Raw genomic sequence first — 22,701 nt, forward strand, 5'->3', positions numbered from 1 at the left:
TCCCGCCCCGTGAGCAAAGCCCAACAACAAACGTTGCTAAGAGCCATCTTCACAGGGTGCCTGGCTCTGTTGCCGGGCTGAAACTGGTGGGCAAAACCCCAGGACCGGTGCTGCACTGAAACCCGAGGAAGGTAAATCTGCTAGTGACACTGACTTTCAAAAACCAGTTTCTGGCATCCCTTTCCTTTTCTCCCCATCGTGATAGTGGAGATCGGGCTGATGTTCGATGTCTCATAAATCGCCTGAATTGGTCTTGAACTCATTCTGTAGCCCAGACAGACCTCAAGCCTGCAACTCTCCAGAGTTCAACCTTTATTTTTTTTAAAGACCCGGACTCCTTAAGGTGGATATTGCGCCCCCATCTCTGTGAGAACTAGCCCTTGCCTTCTCTTTATTCCCATCCTTAAGGATGCAGGCAGGTAGCTTGGTGCTAGACATGTTCCCTCCGCCCCGTGGCATCTTTTCATTCCTTCCCGAAACTTCCACTGTGTCAGTTGGTTTTCTCATGTCTTTTGTTTATTTTATTTTATTAATTTTTAAAATTGAGTCTTGCTGTATAATCCATTCTGATTTGGAACTCACTTTAACCCAGGCTGGCTCAGATTCTCCCCAGTGCTAGGATTACATCTGAATGAAGAATAGGCTTGGATAGTATTAGAACTCCGGACATACCACCCCCAAAATATTACTGTAGGAGAACAGGACATTCTGAAGACGTTTTTGCATATTTTGAGCTGATGTTTGAATGTCTGTTAATTTTTTTTAAACCTAACTAGCATGATAGGCACCTTTCAAAAGTAACAAGTGGTCTCTACACAAGGAGGCCCAACAACGCAACCGAGACGTTTGAAGGGATCGAGGGCTTCCAAGGGCCTAGCATATTTGAGGGCTGTGATCATCTTAATGCTGGTGTCCTTTTAAAATTTGTATGTTGAAACTTGACTTCCAATAGAAGTCTTAAGAAGTGTGGCCTTTAGGAGGTGGCTATGTCCTGTGGGCACTGCCTTCCTGAATGGGATCAATATCTTTATAAAAGTGATGTGGCAGGTTCCGTTTGCCTCTTCCACTGGTCCTGTTCTGCCCGGCTCAAAATATGCCTATCGCTGAGATGAGCTTTGTCAAAGAGAGATGATTCTAGAGGTGTATGAGGATGAGAGGGCGAGTTTGGTGCCTGCCTCCTCAAGTGTATTAGTGACAAAGTGACACAAACAGCTCACAGGAGGGACGGTTGATTTTGGCTCAGGGTTCCAGGGGTGCCAGGGTGCCATGGCAGGGTGGGCGTGCTGGATGAAGCACCTTACACCTTGGTCCCCAGGAAGTAGAGCAGGCAGCTCACATCATGACAGACTGGAGGCAGAGAAAAGAGGGTATAGGAAGAGGCCAGAGCAAGACAGCATCCAAGGACATGCTCCTAGTGACTTAAATCCTCCAGCAAGGCTCCGTTTCTTACTTCTCATCCCCTACTGGTAAAACCGTGTTAGACTGTGACTCATCAGAGGATTATTCCGTTTATTAGGTCAGAGTCCTCGAGATCTACTCTGGAAACATCATCACACTGAGAATTGCTTCACTAATTCCCGAGGCATATCTCAGTTCAGTCAAGCTGACAGTGAAGATTATAACCAACACAGAGACGACAGGGTGTAGAATATTTAGAATATTTTCGGACTGGGGCATGGAGAAAAGAGATTAAAAACTAGGAAGTAATTGGTGGTTTAGGCTTTCATGATCAAACTTCAACAACTACAATGACACAAATGTCAGCTCTGAAATTGGTGGCTTTTAAAACCAGTTAAAAGCAAGCATCTAGGAATACATGAAGCAGGTTAAGTTGAGAGGATTTAGGCTGGAATTAAGAGCGGGGAGAATGGGATAAGTGTGAAGAATTTGTTCAGGTTTTCTTTGGATTCATATGGATGAAGGAAGAAGGCATCGTGTTTGAAATGGGCAAAATAAGCCCTCCCTAGGCTCTCAATCTCCTGGCACCTTGATCTTGGACTTCTCAGCCAGAACAGAAAGCAACAAATTTCTGTGATTTAGAGATGATCTAGTCAAAGATACTTTGTTATAGGAGCCAGAATGGGTCCCGTCTTACAGTTTATTTCTGCAGTGGATGATAACATTCCAGCATTGGGATTGATATGGTAGATAAAGTTTCGAGGGGCTGAGCAAGTTCAGTCTGGGAGAGAAGACAGTGGCTGGGAGGCAGCAACCTATTGATTAGGTTAATAGATCTCGAAAGTGATATGCCTGAAATCCTCAGCAATGTGTGCTCCAGAGATTCTGCCGGGAGAGCAACTGCTTTGCTCCTGACCTTGCATCAAAAGATCCCTAAAGAGGAAGACTTCACTGTAGCCCTTTCTTGGTCATTTGTTTTTTATTTGTAGATCAAAGTTTATAATAAAAGATTCACGAAAAAATGAAGAAGATGGTGTAGAGTGGCAGTTTCCAGAGTTTGGACAAAGTTGTTTGATTTCCCCCATCCCAATACTTAATGGTCCCCTTCTGAATTCTTTTTTTGTTTTGTTTTGTTTTGTTTTTTTGTTTTTTTTTTTTTTTTGTTTTTCGAGACAGGGTTTTTCTGTAGCTTTGGAGCCTTTCCTGGAACTAGCTCTTGTAGACCAGGCTGGCCTCGAACTCACAGAGATCCACCTACCTTTGCCTCCCAGTGCTGGGATTAAAGGCGTGCACCACCACCGCCGGCCTGAATTCCTTTTTATCAAGTCCTTAATTCTGAGAAATAACTCTGAGCTGGGAGGACCAGGAAACCCCAGTGGGCTCACACCTCACAGCTTGTGAAGGATAACATTTTTTTCCATAAAATTCAAGGATTCTTGCCATCTTTTTCAAGACTAATAAATAATCCATGAAGTTCTTGCTATGTGCTTCAAATTCTCACAACAGCCCAGTGATCATATTTATTCTGTTTTACACGGGGACCCAAAAGCCCTTCAGAAGGTATGGGCTTTATCTTTGGAGTTAGGCACATAGGATTTGGAATGTCTATGCTAAGAGAACATATTTTCAAAAAAATATTGTGTTTGAACAAAAACTTGGGCTTAATGTTTGGGGCTCATCCTCTGAAATCTGTCTGGAATTGGACAAGGTGACCTGTGATTCCTCAGCTGGCTGCTTCCTCTCCCCTTAGTTTCTGGCATACTGGACTCGACGAATCATTTGGGCGAGGTTTTATATCTGTTCCACCGAGGCAGGGCACTCACAGGAAGAACAGCCATTTATCACCTGCCAGGACTATGTGGCAGGAAATCGTCTGAACAAAGCACCTTGACCGGTCTTGAATTTAAACACGAGACATTCTTGTTGGGGCTGAGTGAGCTTTTGGCTTGGTTCTGGGTCTCAGATTGCCTCCTTGCTTCTCGGGAGGTACCCAAGGGCTCTTCAGCTTCAGAAGCTGCCTCTCACCAACATGTGCACGGAACTACTGCCTTAAGAGAGCGGCTGGAAAGACTTCCATCACAATATGGCATATTTGTGTGCGGCCTCCTTTTGAAATGGGTGGGCTGATTTTTCCAAATACAGTTTTTAAAAGGGATGGAGACTGAAATTAAAGGAAAATAACTGTACCGCATGCCCAGATATTTTAATTTTTTTACTGTTACCCTCCCAATATTGGCTCTGGACTCAAGGAATATTGGCTATCACCACTTTAGAAACCACTTACAATTATGGTGCCCCCCTTTCCTTTCTGGAACTCAGGCTTATGCCACCTGGCATCTCCCAAGCAATTACAGTCCAAGCAAAATACTGATCAGGAGGCATGGTGTGTCTGCAGATCTGTCTCAATAAAACAAAAAACGAAACCAGATACGTTTCTGAGGGGAGAGGAAGTATGTGGTTCTGGTTGCTCTTTATAGGCAGGTGGAAACTCATTTTAGTGTGAATTTATCATGTTTACAACAGCACAGACTAAAAGCAATTGGACCCTTTGAAACGTATAGAATTGCAGAATTAACCAAACTTAAAGTCTACCTCCTCTGGGAATTCTTGTTTTGTGAGCTAATCAATTGCTGTATTGTTTAAGACAGTTTGAATTAGGGTTTCTCTCGCTGACATCGGAACTAATGATAACCCAGGGATGCTCGACCTATTGAATGCAATTAGAGCAGCTGGACTCAGAAGGATGGCAAAGTCACCCTATTGCTCTGGAAAAGGCAAACAGTGTGCCCGTGGAAAATGAAAATCTGCCAGCTCCTGTCAGTGTGAATACCCAGATATAGAAACTGACGGGGAAGGAGTAGGCGGGGATAGAGGGAGGTGTTTTCGCAGGGAACAAATACAGTTCAGATTCACAGTGGTTCCACCTGGCTTGAGAGCAGTATTCTCTAAGTGCCCTTGAATCTCCTGGGGAGAGTCACCTTAGTTGGTGCAGCAGGTCCACCGAAGCCCTGATGGGGCTTCTATTTTCACAGCCCTTTTGGAAAGGCCTGTTGTCAACAGCGACACCATGTGGTGACAAGATGCAAGAACAATGACGGTAGATAGCCTGAAACTTGAAGTCTTCCTCCAGGTTTGTGGAAGATGGATTTTCTCTTAAATATTTTGGATTTCGTAACCCTCTGTTAGTTTTTGAAAATAGTGGAGAGGGGGCCTAGTTTTCTTTGGAATAAGGGCTCGTAGAGCTCCCGGTGGCCTTGGCTTTTGCTATGTGTGTACTTTTGATATCTGGCCTCGCCTCTTCCGCCTAAATTCTTGGATTACAAGCACTTAGGCGGTGTTGAGGGTGAAACCCGACGGCTTCGTACCTGGCAGCCTTCCACCAACTAAGCTACGTCCGCAGTTCCTGTTCCCTACCAGGTTTAGAATCAGCCTTAATTATAACTCAGTGGGCACTTCTCCCTCCTGGCTATACATTACACTCACCTGGGGGAACCTTACAAACTCTGGACACGTGGGCCTCCTCGCTCCAGAGATTTTTATTTAATTAACCTGGAGGCCCGCAGATCAAGTTTTCAAAGCTTTTCAGGCTTTCAAACGTGGAGCAAGGGTTGGGCCTCCCCTGGCCCTCTGGTTCCTCTCTGTAACTGCAAACCCTTTCCTAAACAGGTTGGCTTATCAGTGTCTAACAGGAGTCCACCTCCCTAACTAGACTGAGCATCTTCAGTCGGGCGGCTCAGTACTTCATAGACATTTTAAAATGTTCAAGAAGATGAAATGTTATCAAGAAACGCTGATTGGGGTCCCCCAAATGCCAGCCTATATATACCGCTCTTCGACAGGTGTGGAGAGTCGAGGGCGCACAGATGAGCCCCGGTAAAGGCTCGCAGATCTGGCAGTGAGCGCAAGCATCCAGTGACGGCGAGACAGCCCGGATCTCACTTTCATTTGCGACCGCAAAGTGTATTTCTAGCTTCTCACGAATCAAAGAGATTCCACACTGGTGACAAAGCGTCTACCCGACCGAGCATCCGGGGAGTGTCAGAGTGCCACAAGTCTGTTTGGGTGGGAAGCCCCGCCTCCATGCGCGGAGCCAATCACAGAGCGCGGCGCGGACCCCGCCTCCCCGGCGCGCCAGGTGGCTCCTCCCGCCCCGCGGGGAGGCCATCGACGACTTGGGCTCGATTGGTCAGCCTGGCTGCGCTAACGGACGCGGAGGCGGGGCCCAGGCCGCGGGGTGGGCGCGCTGCAAGCTGCAGGCGGCTGCGGAGGTGAGTTCCTTGGGGTCGCCGAGGCCGTCGCGGGGTCCCCTCTCAAGAGCTCGCCCCAAGGTGTTCTCTCCGGAGTCCCGACAGTCTCCCTGACCAGCCAGGGCCCCCAGGGCTGCTAGGTGAGGCGCGTGCAGGGACGAGCGTGGACCACCCTACGGGAGCCCGCCTGACACTCCGCGCGGCTCGCTTCCCACTCCGCTCCCTATCCCCCGAGCCCCGGCTCCTGTCCGAGTGAACAAGGTGAGCCACCCGGTAGAGGAGGCAGGACCTGGAGCTTAGAATCGTACGTGGAGCCGGCTGTGTTTGGGGTTAGTTGTGGGTCCTCAGGACTGAGTTCGCTCCAGCTCGCTTTGCCGCGCTGTCTAGTGACGGCGATTTGGAGCAGAGTGCGAGATCGGTAGATGTGGACCCCTTCCTCCTGTCAGACTCATTACAAATTCAGGGGGAGCTCCGCTTTTATGTAGAGTCCACATTGATTAATGTGAAAAACACCACAAAGCCTAATCAAGGTTCCCATTGCCTTCAACCAATTAAGAAAGTTTGTGTGTTCACGCGACAGCTGGGGCTTAGAGAACGGAGCAACCTCAGGTGTGGGTCCTTGCCTTCCACCTTGTTTGGAACAAAGTCTTGTTTTTCTGCATCCTACGGGGGGGGGGGGGACTAGCGAGGAGAGCGACAGCATCCTCCTTCCATCTGCCCACGGGAGTGCTGAGATTACAGAATTCTCTATTTCTGTGGATTCTGGAGATTGTATCTCCAGTTTTCTAGGGGCAAGTGCCTATACCACTGAGCCATCTTTATTTGTAATCATACCTTCAGCGCTGCAGGCGCTGGTTTCAACCTTCTGCATCGCATGGACTTTTGTTTTTAGTCTATTGTCAAATACACATGCTCCCCCATCTTCCCTTGGGAAAGAAATTTGATGAGACTCCGTGCTGTGTTGATGAGGCAGGGTAGGAAGGAGTTTTCCAGAGTTTTTTTCCTCAGCCCAGGGCAGGCCAACCCTGGCCTTTCTCGTCATCTGGGATGGAATGAGCTGAGATGATCTCCAGTCCTAACTCCCTCTTTATTTTTTTAATATTTATTTACTTTTTTAATGAATTTATTTATTTATTAATTATGTATACAATATTCTGTCTGTATGCCTGAAGGCCAGAAGAGGGCGCCAGACTTCTTTACATGGTTGTGAGCCACCATGTGGATGCTGGGAATTGAACTCAGGACCTTTGGAAGAGCAGGCAATGCTCTTAACCACTGAGCCATCTCTCCAGCCCCTCCCTCTTTAATTTCAGAACAGTAAACAGCAAGTTGCAATATTATTGGGAGTTGTTTTTTATCTTTAATTTTTTATTATGTATACAGTGTTCTGCCTATGTGTATGCCTGCACATGAGAAGAGGGAGCCAGATCCCATTACAGATGTTGTGAGCCACCTTGTTAGTGGGAATTGAACTCAAAACCTCTTGAAGAGCTGCCAGTGCTCTTAACCTCTGAGCCACCTCTCCAGCTTTAATTTTTATTTTTTTTATGCACAATCCGTGAAGCTCAGGCTGAGGATGACCTTGCGTTCCTGACCCTCCTACCTTCAAAATGCTGGGATCACTGCCAAACCCTGTCTCGGAAAAACAAACAACAACAACAACAACAACAACAACAAAAAAGGAACTAGCTTTCTAGACCAGGCTGGCCTTGAACTCACAATGATCTGCCTGCCCGCCTCTGCCCCCGAAGGCCCGGATTAAAAGTGTCTGATACTGAGCCTGGCTTCTAGCTTTTTTTTCCGTGAGAGAAGGTCTTACTTTGTAACCTAGGCTCTCTGGAACTCATGATTCTCCTTTCTGAGACCCCAAAGTTGGGGATTATGGCATGTATTTTTTTTTCCTTTTTAACACTTGGTTCTATTTGCTTCACACTAAACAATTTCTATTCTTTACCCCTACTCCAGCAGTCTGAGGTGTTAGTGACACTCCTTAATGCTGTAGCTTCTGCCTTAGTCCTAGGATGAGTTTGTTTTCTTCCTGAGATTTCAGGGTTCCAAACCTGTGTTTTCTTAATAGTCTGAGGTGGGGAAAAGACTACTGCAAATTATTGGCACATTTGCATTAATAGGGAATACTTTCAAGGCTTCGGTTAATTTGTTTTATTTATTTGAAATGTGCTCTTGAGAAAGCTTACAGATTTCACTATGACTCTTGGAAGAACAGGTACAGAACTCAGAATGTTGGGGGATGCTTGATCACAGGTGTAGACAAGTGCTGGACTTTCTGCTATTACCTGAGAGTTCATAATACACTTGCAAGTAAGAATGACTACCCTTGAAGCCACCAATCAGAATGATAGATTTGGATATCCAGCACATGTTTCAACAAAGAAACGGGAGAAAGGATAAGAGAAAAGGAAAGGGGAGGGGGAAGTCTTTTGATGAAGAGCTTTGGAGCGTTCTTGTTACTGCAGTTTTTTAGGCTTTGGTTCCATGGTTATCTGTTCCATGGATACCTGCCTTGTTAATAACGCAAGATCATTTTTAGTGACAGGCTGAACATTTAAAGTCTTTGGCTTGTATCTTTTTGAAACCTAGATCAAGATCCAGTTTCGGGCATGAGACTCATTGGGTAATCATTTGAGATCAACTTGGCTGACCAGGTGTAAAGTACAAGAGGACTCACAATGACAGAGGTATGTTCAACGTAATGGATGATTCTAGACTGTTCCCAATTTAGGGAGATAGCAAACAAGATTTATTGTGCTAGATGATAAGTTATGTTTTTCTTCCTTTTGAGTACCTGATAATTCTGTCAAGTAATATTGATAGTTTAACCTCAGTAAGAAAACTGAAGTTCCACAAAGTTAACCAACTCTGCCCTGCTGTGATGAGCTGGCACTACTCAGTGCTCTTTGCGTATTTAGTTTTCTAATCCTTGCAATACTTTTGTAAGCTAAGTACTCCTCCTCCATCTCCTCCTCTTCTATGAAGAAATCAAAGCACAGAGGGATTGTTTTCCCCTGTTGTGTGTTGGACTCCCCAGACCGTCTGGTTGTGTGCTAGCTTTCTTTCTGTTAGTCTTGCCTTAACTTTTTTTTTTTTCTGTAATGATTTGGTAAACCTGTCTCACGTGGCTGACTAGGAGCTCTTTTGCTTATACAGAAATCTTGGATAGTGAAGAAGTATTCCTTTAGTGTTGACATCCCTGAGTTTGAGCCCTGGATTCTAAACCTTGAGGACTAGAGGCTTAGGGCTCCAAGTTTTCAAAGCCTTGTAATGCCAGCAGCGAGCAGCTCCAGCCACAGCTCCGGAGCTGTGGCTCTTTAACCTGTGCTCTTGAACACTCCTCGTACCTGGGACTTGCAGTTCTCGTAGCCGTGGCTCCTGCCTTCAGTTAGTCAGTGTCTCTCAACTTTTATAACACACCACTGTCTTTTGTGGCTTAACATCTTGCTCTTTCTGCCTTTGGATGCTCTGTGGAGCTCTTCAGCTGCGTCCTTGGCTTGCAGTGGCTCAGTGGAATTTTTCACTGACTCTTTTGTCTTACTTAGCTCTTGGTAGCTTTCAGAAACTTTTCAACTGTTTCTGCCAGAGCTAAAAACTTGGGAATTTTGTCTCATCTTTGTGTAACCAGTTTAATCAGGTCTTCCTGTGATTAAAGTCTACAAGTAAGCAAGAGATCGTTTGAGAGAAGACTTTACTGAGTTTAATATTGCAACATGGGGCAATGTTAACTCATAGGAGGGAAGCCTCCTGCCTGCCTGACTAAAATGGTTTGTTTATGTAGCTGGAAGACAGGCCTGCCTTGTTTGTATCTGGACTGTAATTTTACCCATTTTGGTGATTGGTGCTATTAACTTGGCAGAATCTAGACTCACCTGGGAGACTGGCTCTGGGCATGCCTGTGGGGAATTATCTTAATTACATTAATTGTGGTGGCAAGCCCACCTGAGCTGGGTGGTGTCACTCCCTGAATAGAATACCGCATCCTACAAGTGGAGAAAGGGAGCGGAGTAGCATGCTTATATCCAGTCCTGTTTTCTGACTATGGATTTGATGGACCAGCTGCTTTAAGCTTCTGCTGCCTTTGCCTTGCTGCCATAATGAATTATACCTTGAACTGTGGGTTAAAATAACCCTCATCTCTCTTAGTGATTTTTTTGAGAAAGGGTCTCACTGTGTGTCCTTAGCTGACCTGGAACTTGCTAAGCAGACCAGGCTGGCCTCAGACTCAGAGAACTCTGCCTGCCTTTGTCTCCTAAGTGCTGGGTGAAAGGTGCACACTGTCATGCCCATCAACAAATTGCTTTTAAAAAGTATATCACAGGTGTTACACACCTTTCATCCCAGGACTTGGGGCAGGCCAGGGCCACATAGTAAGACTCTGTCTCAAAAGACACAAAACAAAAACTGTTTACAAATCAGTATTTATTTGTTTATTGTATTGTGTGCCCACATGTTTATGCTACTGCGCTTGTGGACATCAGAGGACAACCTGGTTGGACAAGTTGGTTCTTTCCTTCTGCCTTATGTGTCCTGGGTTCATGGACTCAGGTGTTAGGCTTGGCCTCGAGTACCTTAACTCACTGAGCCATCTTGCTGGCCCCTACATTGCCTTTGTCAGAGTTTTTATCAAAGTGCCAGGAAAAGAAACTAAGAGACCAATCATACCCCACAGCTGCTGCATAATTCTAGGTCCGTTGATCACAAACCTATCTGCACCGACCGTAATCCTCTACTAGGAACCATTCATAAGCCATGTGTCATACCAACCACAGCTTCTTTGCAGACTCTGAGGAGGTGCTCCCTCCTCCATCCTGAGTAAGAAGAGCAGCGGAGTGGTCAGAGTCATCTAGAGTTAGACAAGCTTTTCTTGCCTGGAATGCAGTCTTAAATAGCCTTCTGAAGCTGGGTGATTTTTAGAAAGACCTCCAGAAACAGGGGTTGACACTTTAACGGCATACTGCCATGGTCTTTGCACTGAAATAGTTTCCTCAGAGTGATTTGATAATAACTTGACTGCCCTGATGATAGTTCAGGTTGACTTCAAAGAAGTTGATTTATTAGGAGTAATTTCCCTACTCAAGGTAGCTAGGCACAAAGAGTTTGACAACGGTCAGTTAAGAGGTGGAGTGGTTCCTTGCTAACTAAAGGAAAAATTAAAGGATGTTTATAATAAAGACCTATCATTAGATTAACTTTTTTCCTTTTTTTTTCCCAAGATGGTTTCTATGTATATCCTTGGCTGTACTAGAACTAGCTCTGTAGACCAGGCTCCGCTGTGGGATATTTGATCACACTGTGAAACCCGAGATTGTTTTAATAAGATCAACCTTGAATTAGAAGGTGAAGTAAGCAAATAGTTGGCAGACATTAGCCGTGGTGAATATGCAGGAGGCAGGAAGATGGACAGAGAGATGCATAGGAAGTATGCATAGGTAAGGTCAACTGGTTGCTTCTCAGCCTCTCTGAGCTAGCAGGTTTTCATGCTAACATCTGACTCTCAAGTCTTTATTGGTAAATAAAACAGTAGAGACTTAGTTAAAAACTACATTTCATGGCAGACTGGTGCAGGGCCCCAGCCACAGATGGAAGTTAAAATATCAGTGGATTCAGATGCAGACACCAAATTGGCAGAAAAACACTATTCTACCTCCAGAGTGCTGGGATAAAGGTATTACCACCACTGCCTGGCAAACTTTATTTTTTGTTTTTCAAGACAGGGTCTCACATAGTCCCTGGTGGCCTTGAACTCAAGATGTAGTGAGGATGAACACTGAGCTCAAAGAGGGTGTTTGATTCCTTGAAGCTGCAATTACAGGCAGCTATGAGATGTCTAACATGGGTGCTGTGAACCAATCTCAGGTCCTCTGGAAGAACAAGTGCTCCTGACTACTGAACCATCTTTTTAGCCCCAGCAATATAGTTCTTAACTGAGCACACTGAGTAATGGGCCAACCCCTATGTGAATATCTATAGGTCCCTCTGTCTAAAATACCCAAGGTCCTTTTGTATGAGAAAGGTGTTGCTCTGACAGTGATTTCCATAATCCTGTTGTAGGTAATAACTTTTTTCCTTCTCGTTTATGTCTTGCTGTATTTATTTTGTCTTTGCTCTAAAAAAGATGTGAACTCATTGTATTTGGTTACAGCAAGATTTTTATTAATTAGAATAAAATGGTTCTTGACCTCTTGTCAAGGATGCTGTCTTAGGGTTTCTATTGCTATGAAGAGACACCATATCCTTGGTAACTCTTAAAGGAAAACATTTAATTGGGGTGGCTGACTTACAGTTCAGAGGTTCAGTTTATTCTCATCATGTGGGACATGGCAGAGTGCAGGAGATATAAGTAATGGAGCATGATGAGGAAAGCCTGGACCAAAGCACGACTGAAAACCAAGCTCTGCATCTCCATATCTGATGTCAAAATGCTCTTCAGATCTCTAACTCCTTTTCAGCTTTGTTGACTGCAGCACACTTTTTTCTCTTGGACTGGTTCTCCTCCCTGTTAGCAACTCTCCTCAGCAGATACTCCATAGCCCTCTTCTTCTATCCTTAACTCTAGAGCCACCTGGTCGAATCTGCCAAGTTCTGCTGTTTAGTGGTGCTGAAACATGGCTTCCTCATTCAATTACATCTTCACCAGCTGTGTCTTTTACTACCAAGCTTGGCTTCTGAAACTCTTCTGTAGACTAGGCTGGTCTCAGACAGAGATCTGACAGCCTCTGCATTCTGAGTGCTTGGATTGAAGGTGTGCCCCACGACACCCAGCTCTAAGCTTTTCTTTTATTCTTTTTCACACATTGGAAACTTGGCTAGGTGGGATCTTGCCCTGTGGTCACCACTCCCTTTATTCCATTTCTTTCTCTTATTTTTAAAGGAATTTTTTTTTTTTTTTTTTTGGTTTTTCGAGACAGGGTTTCTCTGTGGCTTTGGAGCCTGTCCTGGAACTAGCTCTGTAGACCAGGCTGGTCTCGAACTTACAGAGATCCGCCTGCCTCTGCCTCCCAAGCGCTGGGATTAAAGGCGTGCGCCACCACCGCCCGGCTTTTAAAGGAATTTTAAAAATTTATTTATTTTGTGTTCATTGGTGTTTTGCCTGCATGTATGTGTGAGGGTGTCAGATCTTGGAGTTACAGACTGTTATTAGCTGCCATGTGGGTGCTGGGAATTGAACCTGGATCCTCTGGATATGCAGCCATTTCTCTTAACTGCTGAGCCATCTCTTCAGCCCCTTTTCTATTTCTTAGTCTGTTTATCTCCTTGAACACAGACTGTAGCTCGATTCTACTTCCTGGTGCCCCTTTTGTCAATGTGTACATTTTGTATTTTTATTTGCTCCTTTTCATCATAAATCTTTATCACTGTGTGGATCAGGAAGGCCTTAAACTCTTAGATCCACTTGCCTCTGCCTCCTAAGTGTTGGGATTAAAAGTATGGCAGCACACCCAGCAAATATAGAGTGTAAGCATGAGGATTAATTGAGAAGAAGACAGGCGCTCAGGAGAAAGTAAGATACACCTGAGCTGTGGGTTTGTCTAAGAGAGTGCGGCCCTACATATAATTCCTTAACTTTGTGTTTAAGAATGACTTTGAAGTTCTGCTCCTCCTGCCTCCCCCTCCCGAGTCCTTGGATTATAGGCGGGCACCACCACACTAATTTTATGCAGATTTGGAGACTGAGCTCAGCATTGCGTGATAGAGAGGCACTCTACCTGCTGGCTGAACTACATCCCCCAGACTTCTTTAACGTCTAGTGCACTTTTTCTTTTTTCATGTAGGGAACTCAAATTTTTTTATCGCCGATCTTTACTTTGGATTCTACAAAAGAAACGATGCCTCCAGCAGCCCCTGAAGCCCAGGACTCCAATCAGTTATTAAACAGACTCCTGATTGAAAAACAGGTAAGCTTAAAATAGTTTAGGTCACTGTTGCTCAAAGTACCAAAAGAGTGCTAGGTGTACACATGGAAAATTCTGACATTTTTTTTTGCATTTATTTATTTTTGTATATGGTTTGTATAGATCAGAGGAAACCTTGCAGGAGTTAAGATTTTCTTTTTCTACCTGTGAACCTCAGGACCAAACTTGGTCTGTCAGGCTTGGTAAACTCACTGAACTTCTTGTTGGCCTGAAATTCTGACTTTACAGATTGATTGGTGGGACTGTGAGATGGCTCAGTAGTTAAGAGGGTGTACTGTTCTTCTATAAGCCCTGAGTTCAAGTCCCAACACCCACATCATGCAGCTGCCAACTAATTGTAAATTCGGCTCCAAGGAATTCAACCCCTCTTCCGGCCTCTGCAGGCACCTGCACTCACTTGAACATACAACCCTCACTCTACCCCCACCCCCAAACAATACACAAGTACATATAGTTAAAAATGAATCTTTTAAAAAATTGAATAAATTACTGCAGAATTCTAGATAATAGACTGTCAAGTATGTTTATTTCTTTAGCATCCTCAATTTTATCAGTCTCTAGAAAGATTTGACATATGGTCCCTGTGGAGGCCAGAGGCATCAGATCCCATCTAGAGCTGGAGTTACAGGCAGGTGAAGCACCTCGACATGGGTGCTGGATACAGAACTCAGGTCTTTAAGAGCAGAACAATATGTGCTCTTCACCACTGAACAGTCTCTCCAGGGCCCTATTTTCAGTAGGTATAAACTGTTACTTTATTCTTAGACACAGACTAGAGCTTGGAAGATGGCCTAGTGAGTAAGGTTGTTGGTTGTGTAAGCATGAGGACCTGCATTTAAAACCCCAGAACCCTGTGCAGTCTGGTCATGGTATGGCATAGTCATATTTTTCTTTGGGCTGCCAGCTCACAAATAGTGACATGGAGATTTATTATTAATTATGAAAGCTTAACCTTAGCTTAGGCTTGTCACACTAGTTCTTATAGCTTAAATCAGCTCATTTCTTTTAATTTGTGTTGTCACTCGGCTTTTCGTACTGCCCGTGCTGCTTCCTCCTTGTCTGGCTGGCAGCAACCTCTTCTTTCCAGAGTTCTCTTTCTGCCTGAAAGTCCCTCCTATACCTCCTGCCTAGGTATTGGCTGTTCAGTTTTTAAAAAATACTTTAATATTAGACCAAAAGGGGAAATGTACTGATTTCATTTAAATTTTAATAAATAAAGCTTACCCAAAGGTCAGAGAATAAAACAGCCGCACTGGTCAGCCTTACAGACCAGGCAGTGGTAGCACACACCTTTAATCCCAGTAGCCACGCTAGTTTGCCATAGAAACTGGGTGGTAGTGGTGCATGCCTTTACTCCCAGCCCTAGAGATGAATATAAGACAGGAGGAGACAGCTCCCAGTCTCATTCTCAGATTCCTGGAGGCAGAATCACGATTTCAAACTGAGGTAGAGGTAAGAGCCAGTGTCTGGCTGTTTTGCTTTTCTGACCTTCAGGTTGAACCCCAATTTCTGTCTCTGGGTTTTTATTAGTCATATTACAGAGACCCACCTGCCTCTGCCTCCTGAGTGCTGGGATTAAAGGTAGGTGCCACCAAGCCCGGCTAAAAAAGATGAAATTCTTAAAAATTTGAACTTGAATAGAAATGAAACACCTAAAAACCTTTAAAGGTGGAGCTGGAGAAATGGTTCAGTGGTTATGAGTGCTTGCTGCTCTTGGAGAGGGCCCTGATGGAATACCCAGTGCCTATATCAGGTTGCTCACAACTGCCTGGCACTCCAGTTTCAGGGATCCGGTGCTGTCTGGGCTCTTCACCCATATGGTTTACATAAAACTTATTCAAGCACACACATACATAAAGTAAAAATAATAATCAAGTCTTTAAGAAAAACCCTTAGCCAGGCATGGTGTCGCAGAGGCAGGTAGATCTCTGTGAGTTCAAGGGCAGCCTGGTCTACAAAGTGAGTTCCAGGACAGCGAGTGCCGTTACATAGAGAAGCCCTGTCTTGAAAAATCGAATCAAAACAAAACAAACAAACCCAAAACTTGAAACCAGGCTTTAAAAAAAGTTGTTACCCATATGGTGCTCAAGAGCTGTCTGTAACTCCAGATCCAGGGGAATCAACACTCTCTTCTGGCCTCTTCTGGCTTCAGGCATTAGGCACAGACATACACGGAGGCAAAACACCCATACACATACCAAAAAAAGAAGATATCTTTGTTAAAATAATAGAACTCCATATTATATTGGCACTGAGTAGATTTTGGGTACCTGGCCAGTGAGCAAAAAACAAACAATTAAGATCTTCAGTTCCAGGCTCTTTGTGTGTTGTTCCTGGAATATCCTATTCATCTTGTTGGGCGTCTAAGTCAGATGATAGAGATGATAAAGCAGTATTTTCTCTGCTCTGCCTTGCTCAGCCTCAGGAGCGGACAGTCTCAGCTGTCCTGCCAGCTCCTTTTGTCTCCGTGCTATTGTGCTGTTGTGGTTCAGAGTCGTTGGGCCTCTTGCCAAGTGAAGTTGCTGTGTGAGATACCCATGTTGAGGTGACAGTTGACAGTGGGTCTCATCTCTTGGATTTTCCTTGTCTTTGTTGTCTTCTTCTCCATGCTGTCTATGGTGAAGAGAGCCCCCACAGAATCATGGTCTGTGACCCCAGACATAGTCCTACTGGTCTGTCTTGCTCTCCTAACCCTAAGTGTTAACAACCTCCCTCACTTTTCCCTGCACAGGAGGGTTTGGAATACTGTGGTTGACACCCATAGGATCTTGTGTGGGACTCTTTACCTGGGGTAGGGCCTGAGTTGTTGGGCTTTCGGATCCCTTCTTTTTTCCCCTCAAATCTCACTGTTCTGGTAATTGCATGGAGGATCCCCATGAGATGGATATTATCTATAATGGTTACTTCCTGTCTTGAGCTGGAACTCCACAGGGCCTGTGACACCTTCTGCTTCCACCACCCTTTTCTTTAACAATAGCAAACCTGAGTTTCTACTTCCAACACTTTTTGAAAGGTTCTTTTTGGGATGATTCTTCTTTCTGGCAGTCTGTTGATGAAACTATATCCATGTCTTACAGTGAGCTGATTTACCATCTCTTACTGCTGCATGCACAGCTGCCTATGGTGCCCAGCTTGGTGTCTTGAGAGTGCAGAGGTAGAGGCAGCTGCAGGGTTTCTCTGTCTTGCTATTCAGGGTTGAGGTGATGGTGTTTGGGGCAGCTGTGATTCCTTTGAGGGCATGATGGTCAGGAGACTAGAGGCCTAGGTGTGGCTGCTCAGGAGTCTCCCTGGACTGCTATTACTGATTGTAATGGTTGGTCAGTCAGCAGAGGACGTAATGAAATACTCAGGGCGTGAGGGCATTGAATGACTGTATGCTGTGTTCACAAATGCCTTCTTTGCCTGCTCTGGGATTTGGGGATGGCACCTTCAGAAGCAAGCAAAAGGACTTCCCGAGGTGGCTCAAGCTTGTCTGAACTTATGGTAAGCAAGATGATTTCTAGGAACTATCCATGAAGTTTCTAACTATTACAGCCCAGTGAAGTACAGAACATTAAGGGCAGGCTATGGGAGAAGAGAAGGCAGCACCAGCAGTGGCTCCTTCCAGTTGTGCTTGTTCATGGGCAAGGACTGACGGGGGGGGGGGGGGCAGGCTTAACTGAGCCCCTTCTGTCAAGTCACGAAAGGATTACTTAGATATTAAATTGTAGTGGAAACAAAATGGACTTAAAAAGCCAATGTTATTCTGTGTTGGTGGAGATGGGAGGAGAGAAGGGGCCCTCTGAAGCAGAAAGGGCACAGCTAGGGACAGTTCTGTGACTGGGACCCAACTGGTGACTCATGTTCCATTTTTACTTTCTGAGTCTTTGTTTTCTTCCCTTTGGTATTTGATAAAAGATTTCACCAGCTGTCTACCTTTTGTCTCTACTTTTCTCGTTTGTCTTCTTCTTGAGCTTCAGCCTCTGCTTTATGTGTCTTTGGCATCTTTGTCTTTCTTTTAATGTCCAGCTCAGCAAGTGGTTTCATGGTTTGTGTTTGTATGCTGTGCATTTGAACAGGTCCAGATCATCCTCTATATCTGTAGGCTTTCCTCCTTAACTGCTGCCTCTTGACAATGCCTTCTCGTCTGTCTGAATGACATCCAGGGCTCCCCTAGCCACTTGTCATCTTTGTCCACAGCTTCAAAAGCCTTCTGTGCACCAGCAGCAGCATCTCGACTTTAGTCAGGGTGTACCAGTACTATACAGCTGCTGAAACCTCTTTTATCTCTTAGACTGCCACTTCAGGAATAGCTGGAAAATCTCAAATGGGTCCACATTAAAGAGAAACCTGCTCAACAGGGCAATCTTTCAGTTTGTTTTGGTTGTAGAACTTCTTTCTATTTGTTTAGCCTTACTGTAGAAGATCATACAAGCCTCCTCTGCTACCTGCCCAGAGCCCCACCCACCCCTTTGGAAGCTACCATATCTCTGAAGCTGCCATTTCCCAAGTCCAGCCTCTACATGACCCTTGGTTTTCTTTTCTCATCATTGTTAAAAGGATACTTGTTTCAGAGTGATTAGTTTTAGTTTTCAGTTGTGTCCTTTGAGTATGACTTGACCTTATTCAATTAGACTTATCTGTTTCACTAAAATCACAAACTTTCTGTTTTTTGTTTTAATTTGCCCATTAAAACTTACATGTGAATATTTTGTATAATGCAATAATTAAGTCATTCGCATACTTCTGTTGCTGATTTTAATAATAATAAATCTTTTAAAATTATAATTTGATCTAATCACAGTTTTATGCCTATCATACTTGAAATGGTCCCAGAAAATTTTATATTAAACCTAGGCATGATGTACATCTTTCATTTCAATACTTGGGAAGCAGAGTCTTTAAGTTCAAGACTGGCCTGCTCTATATTGCTGGTTCTAGTCCAGCTATGGTTACATAGTGAGACTCTGAAAATATTATGAGACCATTTGAGCTCTTGCTGGTCTTCCACAGGACCCTAGTTTAGTTCACAGCATCCATGTCATGTGGCTCACAATCACCTCAGACTCCAGGGGCTGACACTTTCTTCTGGTTTCTGCTGCACCTGAACTTAACATGCTGACATATACATACAAACAAGCAAGTGCATACATCTAAAAATCAAGTCTTTTGGAAGAAAGGTTCTTTTCTGAAAACATAGGAAAGTATATAAAAAAGGTTTTTTCATATCTTAAGTTGTCCTTTTTTCTGTACTGTGATTGTAGCAGGAGGAAACAGAATGGGAAAGCATAAATGGGCTGTTGATGACACACGGCTTCAAACCTTTGTGTCTAGTCAAGAGAACCGACCTCAAAGGTAACTAGATCCTGCTCTTGCTCTGTTAGGTACAAAACTTTATTTTTCTTGGAAAAATGTTTATCTTGAAATGGTTTTACCTTCTCTCTGCTTTTACCATTTCTATATTAATATATGTATATGTATATATTACAATGTAGATCTCATCGTTTTTGACAAACAGTCATCACAAAGAATGAGGCAGAATTTGAAAATGTTGATGGAAGAAACAACACGTCAGCAGAACATGATCCGGGAGCTCATAGAGACGAACCAGCAGCTTAAGTAAGACGGTGGGAGTGCCCCTGGGCTTGTCTGCGTGCATTCCAAACATAACTCCCCTGAAGAGGATTCTGAAATTTCATTGCTCTTTTTTTTTTTTTTAAAGATTTATTTTACTTGTTACGTGTATGAGTGTTTCAGCAGTGTATATAACTGTACCATGTGGGTGCCTAAACCCACAAGTTCAGAAGGTGGGGTGGGGGGAGAATCAGATCCCTGGAACTGAATAAACAACTATGAACCACCATGTGGGTGTTGGGAACTGAACCTAGGTCCTCTGAAAGAGCAGATAATGCTCTTAGCTGCTGAATCATCTCTCCATCCCCCTGAAATTTCGTTTTTATTAAATGTAAAACATAAAAATATTTTTACAAGTAAGTGAGCAAAAATTAAGTAGATGACTTTCAGTAGCACTTAGCATTGATATGTAATGTTACCCTCTATTTCTTCTATTACTTTCTCTTATGAGGAAGGCGAGATTGGGCGTGTCAGGCATGGCTACAGACTGTTATAAGAAGTGTTGAGGCTGGAGTACAGTTCAGTGCTAATTATGCTATTTTTTGATTCTCAGCACCAAAGCAAAGTAAAAAAATGTTAAGAATGTGGAGACATTTTGGAAAGTAATCTGTTATATAGCATGTATATATATGATCTGATTTAACACTGAGGAAAGGAATTGTGTGTGTCTCTTAATTAGAAGTGAACTTCATCTAGAACAGAACCGAGCGGCACACCAGGAACAACGAGCCAATGACCTGGAGCAGATTATGGACAGTGTGAAATCCAAAATTGGTGAATTAGAAGATGAGTCCCTAAACAGGGCTTGCCAACAACAAAATAGAATAAAAGATCTTCAGAAGGAGCAGAAACTGTTGCAGGTATTGTATTGACTTAGATATTTTCTTATTTGATGGTTAATACTGAAAGTTCTTTATAGTCCCAGGTCATTTCCATGTCGCTTCATGTCTGTGGCAAAGGTCAAGGAATCCAAATGCTTGAGGTTACATTGTTAGAGAAAACAATTTATATTAGCATAGGGTGGTAATGTTGATAGGTGATCTTTTCTACTCAGCACCTCATTTTGAGATTCACCTATGAGGTTGCATGTTATAGTTTGATGAGTATCCCTAAAAGATGCATTGTGTGTGTGTGTCTGTGAATATATGCCACATATGTATGGGTGCCTTTGGAGACCAGAGAGGGTGTTAGGGCCCCTGGAATTGGAATTAGAGAAGCTTGTGAGCTGCTGGATGTGGATGCTGGGAACTGAATTCACATCCTCTGGATGAACAGGAAGTGCTCTTAACTGCCGAGCCCTTCAGCATCTTATACTGCACTATTCATAGCTCATTGTGCCTGCACAGGGATTTTCCTACATTTGCAATGTCTAACAGTCTACTTTATAGCAACCATAGCTCCGTGTTTAGAGACAGTGTCCTGTATATAGGTAATAATGCCAGAATAGAGATCTCATATTGCCCTGTAATGAACTCAGATTTCGTTGTAAATGCCTCATAATCTCTCTGTACATCCCATAATGAATATTGTATAAGACCTAGTTATCTACAAAGAAATCCTAGTACAATGTATATTTTATAATGTCATAATACCCAGCATACAACTCTGTTGCCCTGTACACAGTTCACAGTGCCTTCATATAGCTCATAATGCTCTGTCTGGAGTTTACAGTATTCTATATAGATTTCATAGTGGACCTGTATGTGGGGCATTTTCTTAATTAGTGATTATGTAGGAGGCCTAATCCCGTTGTTGGTGAGGCCACCCTTGGGCTCATTATCCTAGGTAAGAAAACCAAATTGAGCCAGCCATGGGGAGCAAACTAGTAAGCAGAAACTCTCCATGGCCTCAGCATCAATTCCTGCCTCGAGGTTGCTGCCTGTTTGATTTCCTGTCCTGACTCCCTTCAGTGATAGATTATGATGTAGGAATAAGTCAAATAAACCCTTACCTCTCCAAGTTGTTTTTGGTCATGGTGTTTCATCACACCAGTAGTTACCCTAACTACGACAATAGAGCTTACTGGAAGCCTGTATAGATCTCGTAATTCAGCTGATGGAGTTTGGAGTACTCTATATAAAGTGCATAGTGCCATGTAGAACCTATAGTGCACTTCTGTTGATTGTATCATGTGCCTCAGGTTGAGCTCATACTACAGCTGCAGGAAGTTTGGAGTACACCTTTCTTAGTGTCCATGCTGCCATATTTAGAGGTCGTGTGGAGAGCTCCTGGAGCTCCCTGTGGAACTCACAGTTGACTTGGGTAGAACATCCAGTTCAGACTTCATCTTGTACATAAAGAATTTTTAGTTTTGTTTGTTTGTTTTGCTTTGCTTTGGTTTCAGTTTTTTGAGACAGTGTTTCTCTGTGTAGCTTTTGAGCCTGTCCTGAAACTTGCTCTGTAGACCAGGCTGGCCTTGAATTCTTAGAGATCCACCGACTTGCCTCTCAAATGCTGGATTAAAGGCATGCACCACCACTGTCTGGCAGTATTCTTTTTGTAGACCTTAAAGATTATTATAGACCTCATAGGACTCTGCATGGAGCTAGGAAAGACTTGTGCAGATCTCATAGTGCCTTGTGTTTTTCTCATAGTGAACTTGTCTAGAGCGCCGTGCCATGATAGTGACTTGTGTAGATTCAGTGTATCTCCACTGCGTTCCTAACATACATGAATAGAGCTCATAAAGCATCTATTTAGACTTCATAATCCCAAGTACATATCTTATGGTACACATACACCCATTCCTCCCTCTGTGTGTGAGAGAGTTGTATTGAATTCATAGTGTATCTGTATAGCTCATAATTTCCTTTATAAAGCTCATAATGTACCTCTGTATAGCTCAAGGTGCTCTTGATTAAAGGACATGTAGTTGGAGGCTGCTTGTTTATTTCCCAGCTGCCTAGATTTCTGAAATAACCACATAGAAACTGTATTAATTAAATCACTGCTTGGCCCATTAGCTCAAGTTTCTTATTGGCTAGCTCTTACATATTAATTTAACCCATCTTTATTAATCTGTGTATTGCCACGAGGCTGTGGCTTGCTGGGTAAAGCTCCAGCATCTGTCTCCAGCGGGGCTACATGGCTTCTCCCTGCCCCTGCCTTCTTTCTCCCAGCATTCAGTTTAGTTTTCCCTGCCTAGCTCTGCTCTACCATATCATAGGCCCAAAATAGCTTCTTTATTAACCAGTGGTATTCACAGCATACAGAGGGGAATCCCACATCACAGATTTAAATCTGTTTAAATAAAAAGGAAGGTTTTAATTTTAACATAGTAAAATTACATATACAAAATAGAGATCAAGCAAAAATTACAGTTCCTACATTTATATCTACTTTATCTCTTATCATAACTAAGGAAAACTATAACTATGCTTCAACTCCATCAAAGACTCCAGAAGGATATATTACCTAAATAAACAGGAAGTACATTGTAAGCAACTTCCAAAACTGTAGAATTGACAGAGACATCTTGCTGATCAGACAGTCGCCCAAAGTTCTACTGTACATCTTCA

General features: G+C 43.7%; 1 protein-coding gene across 3 annotated transcripts in view; it reads left to right on the top strand.

Annotated features, from left to right (window-relative positions):
• Window positions 1-5,583: 5,583 nt before the first annotated feature.
• Window positions 5,584-22,701, top strand: part of Cep70 (centrosomal protein 70) — a 52,336-nt gene continuing 35,218 nt past the window's right edge. For 2 of the 3 annotated variants that reach the window (XR_007591219.1, XM_050139566.1), the window contains exons 1-6: window positions 5,866-5,906; window positions 8,244-8,341; window positions 13,430-13,552; window positions 18,814-18,904; window positions 19,045-19,168; window positions 19,863-20,043. Coding sequence is in view for 2 of the 3 variants with exons in the window: in XM_050139566.1 (XP_049995523.1) it covers window positions 8,333-8,341; window positions 13,430-13,552; window positions 18,814-18,904; window positions 19,045-19,168; window positions 19,863-20,043 (528 nt within the window). In the remaining variant the exon portion in view is untranslated. Of the gene's footprint in view, window positions 5,667-5,865; window positions 5,907-8,243; window positions 8,342-13,429; window positions 13,553-18,813; window positions 18,905-19,044; window positions 19,169-19,862; window positions 20,044-22,701 lie in introns of those variants that run through there. The other variant, XM_050139567.1, reaches the window with a different exon arrangement.

This window comes from Alexandromys fortis, unplaced genomic scaffold (genome assembly GCF_014885135.2).
Source record: "Alexandromys fortis isolate MF-2015 unplaced genomic scaffold, M_Fortis_MF-2015_v1.1 scaffold_36, whole genome shotgun sequence".
Classification (NCBI taxonomy): Eukaryota; Metazoa; Chordata; class Mammalia; order Rodentia; family Cricetidae; genus Alexandromys; species Alexandromys fortis.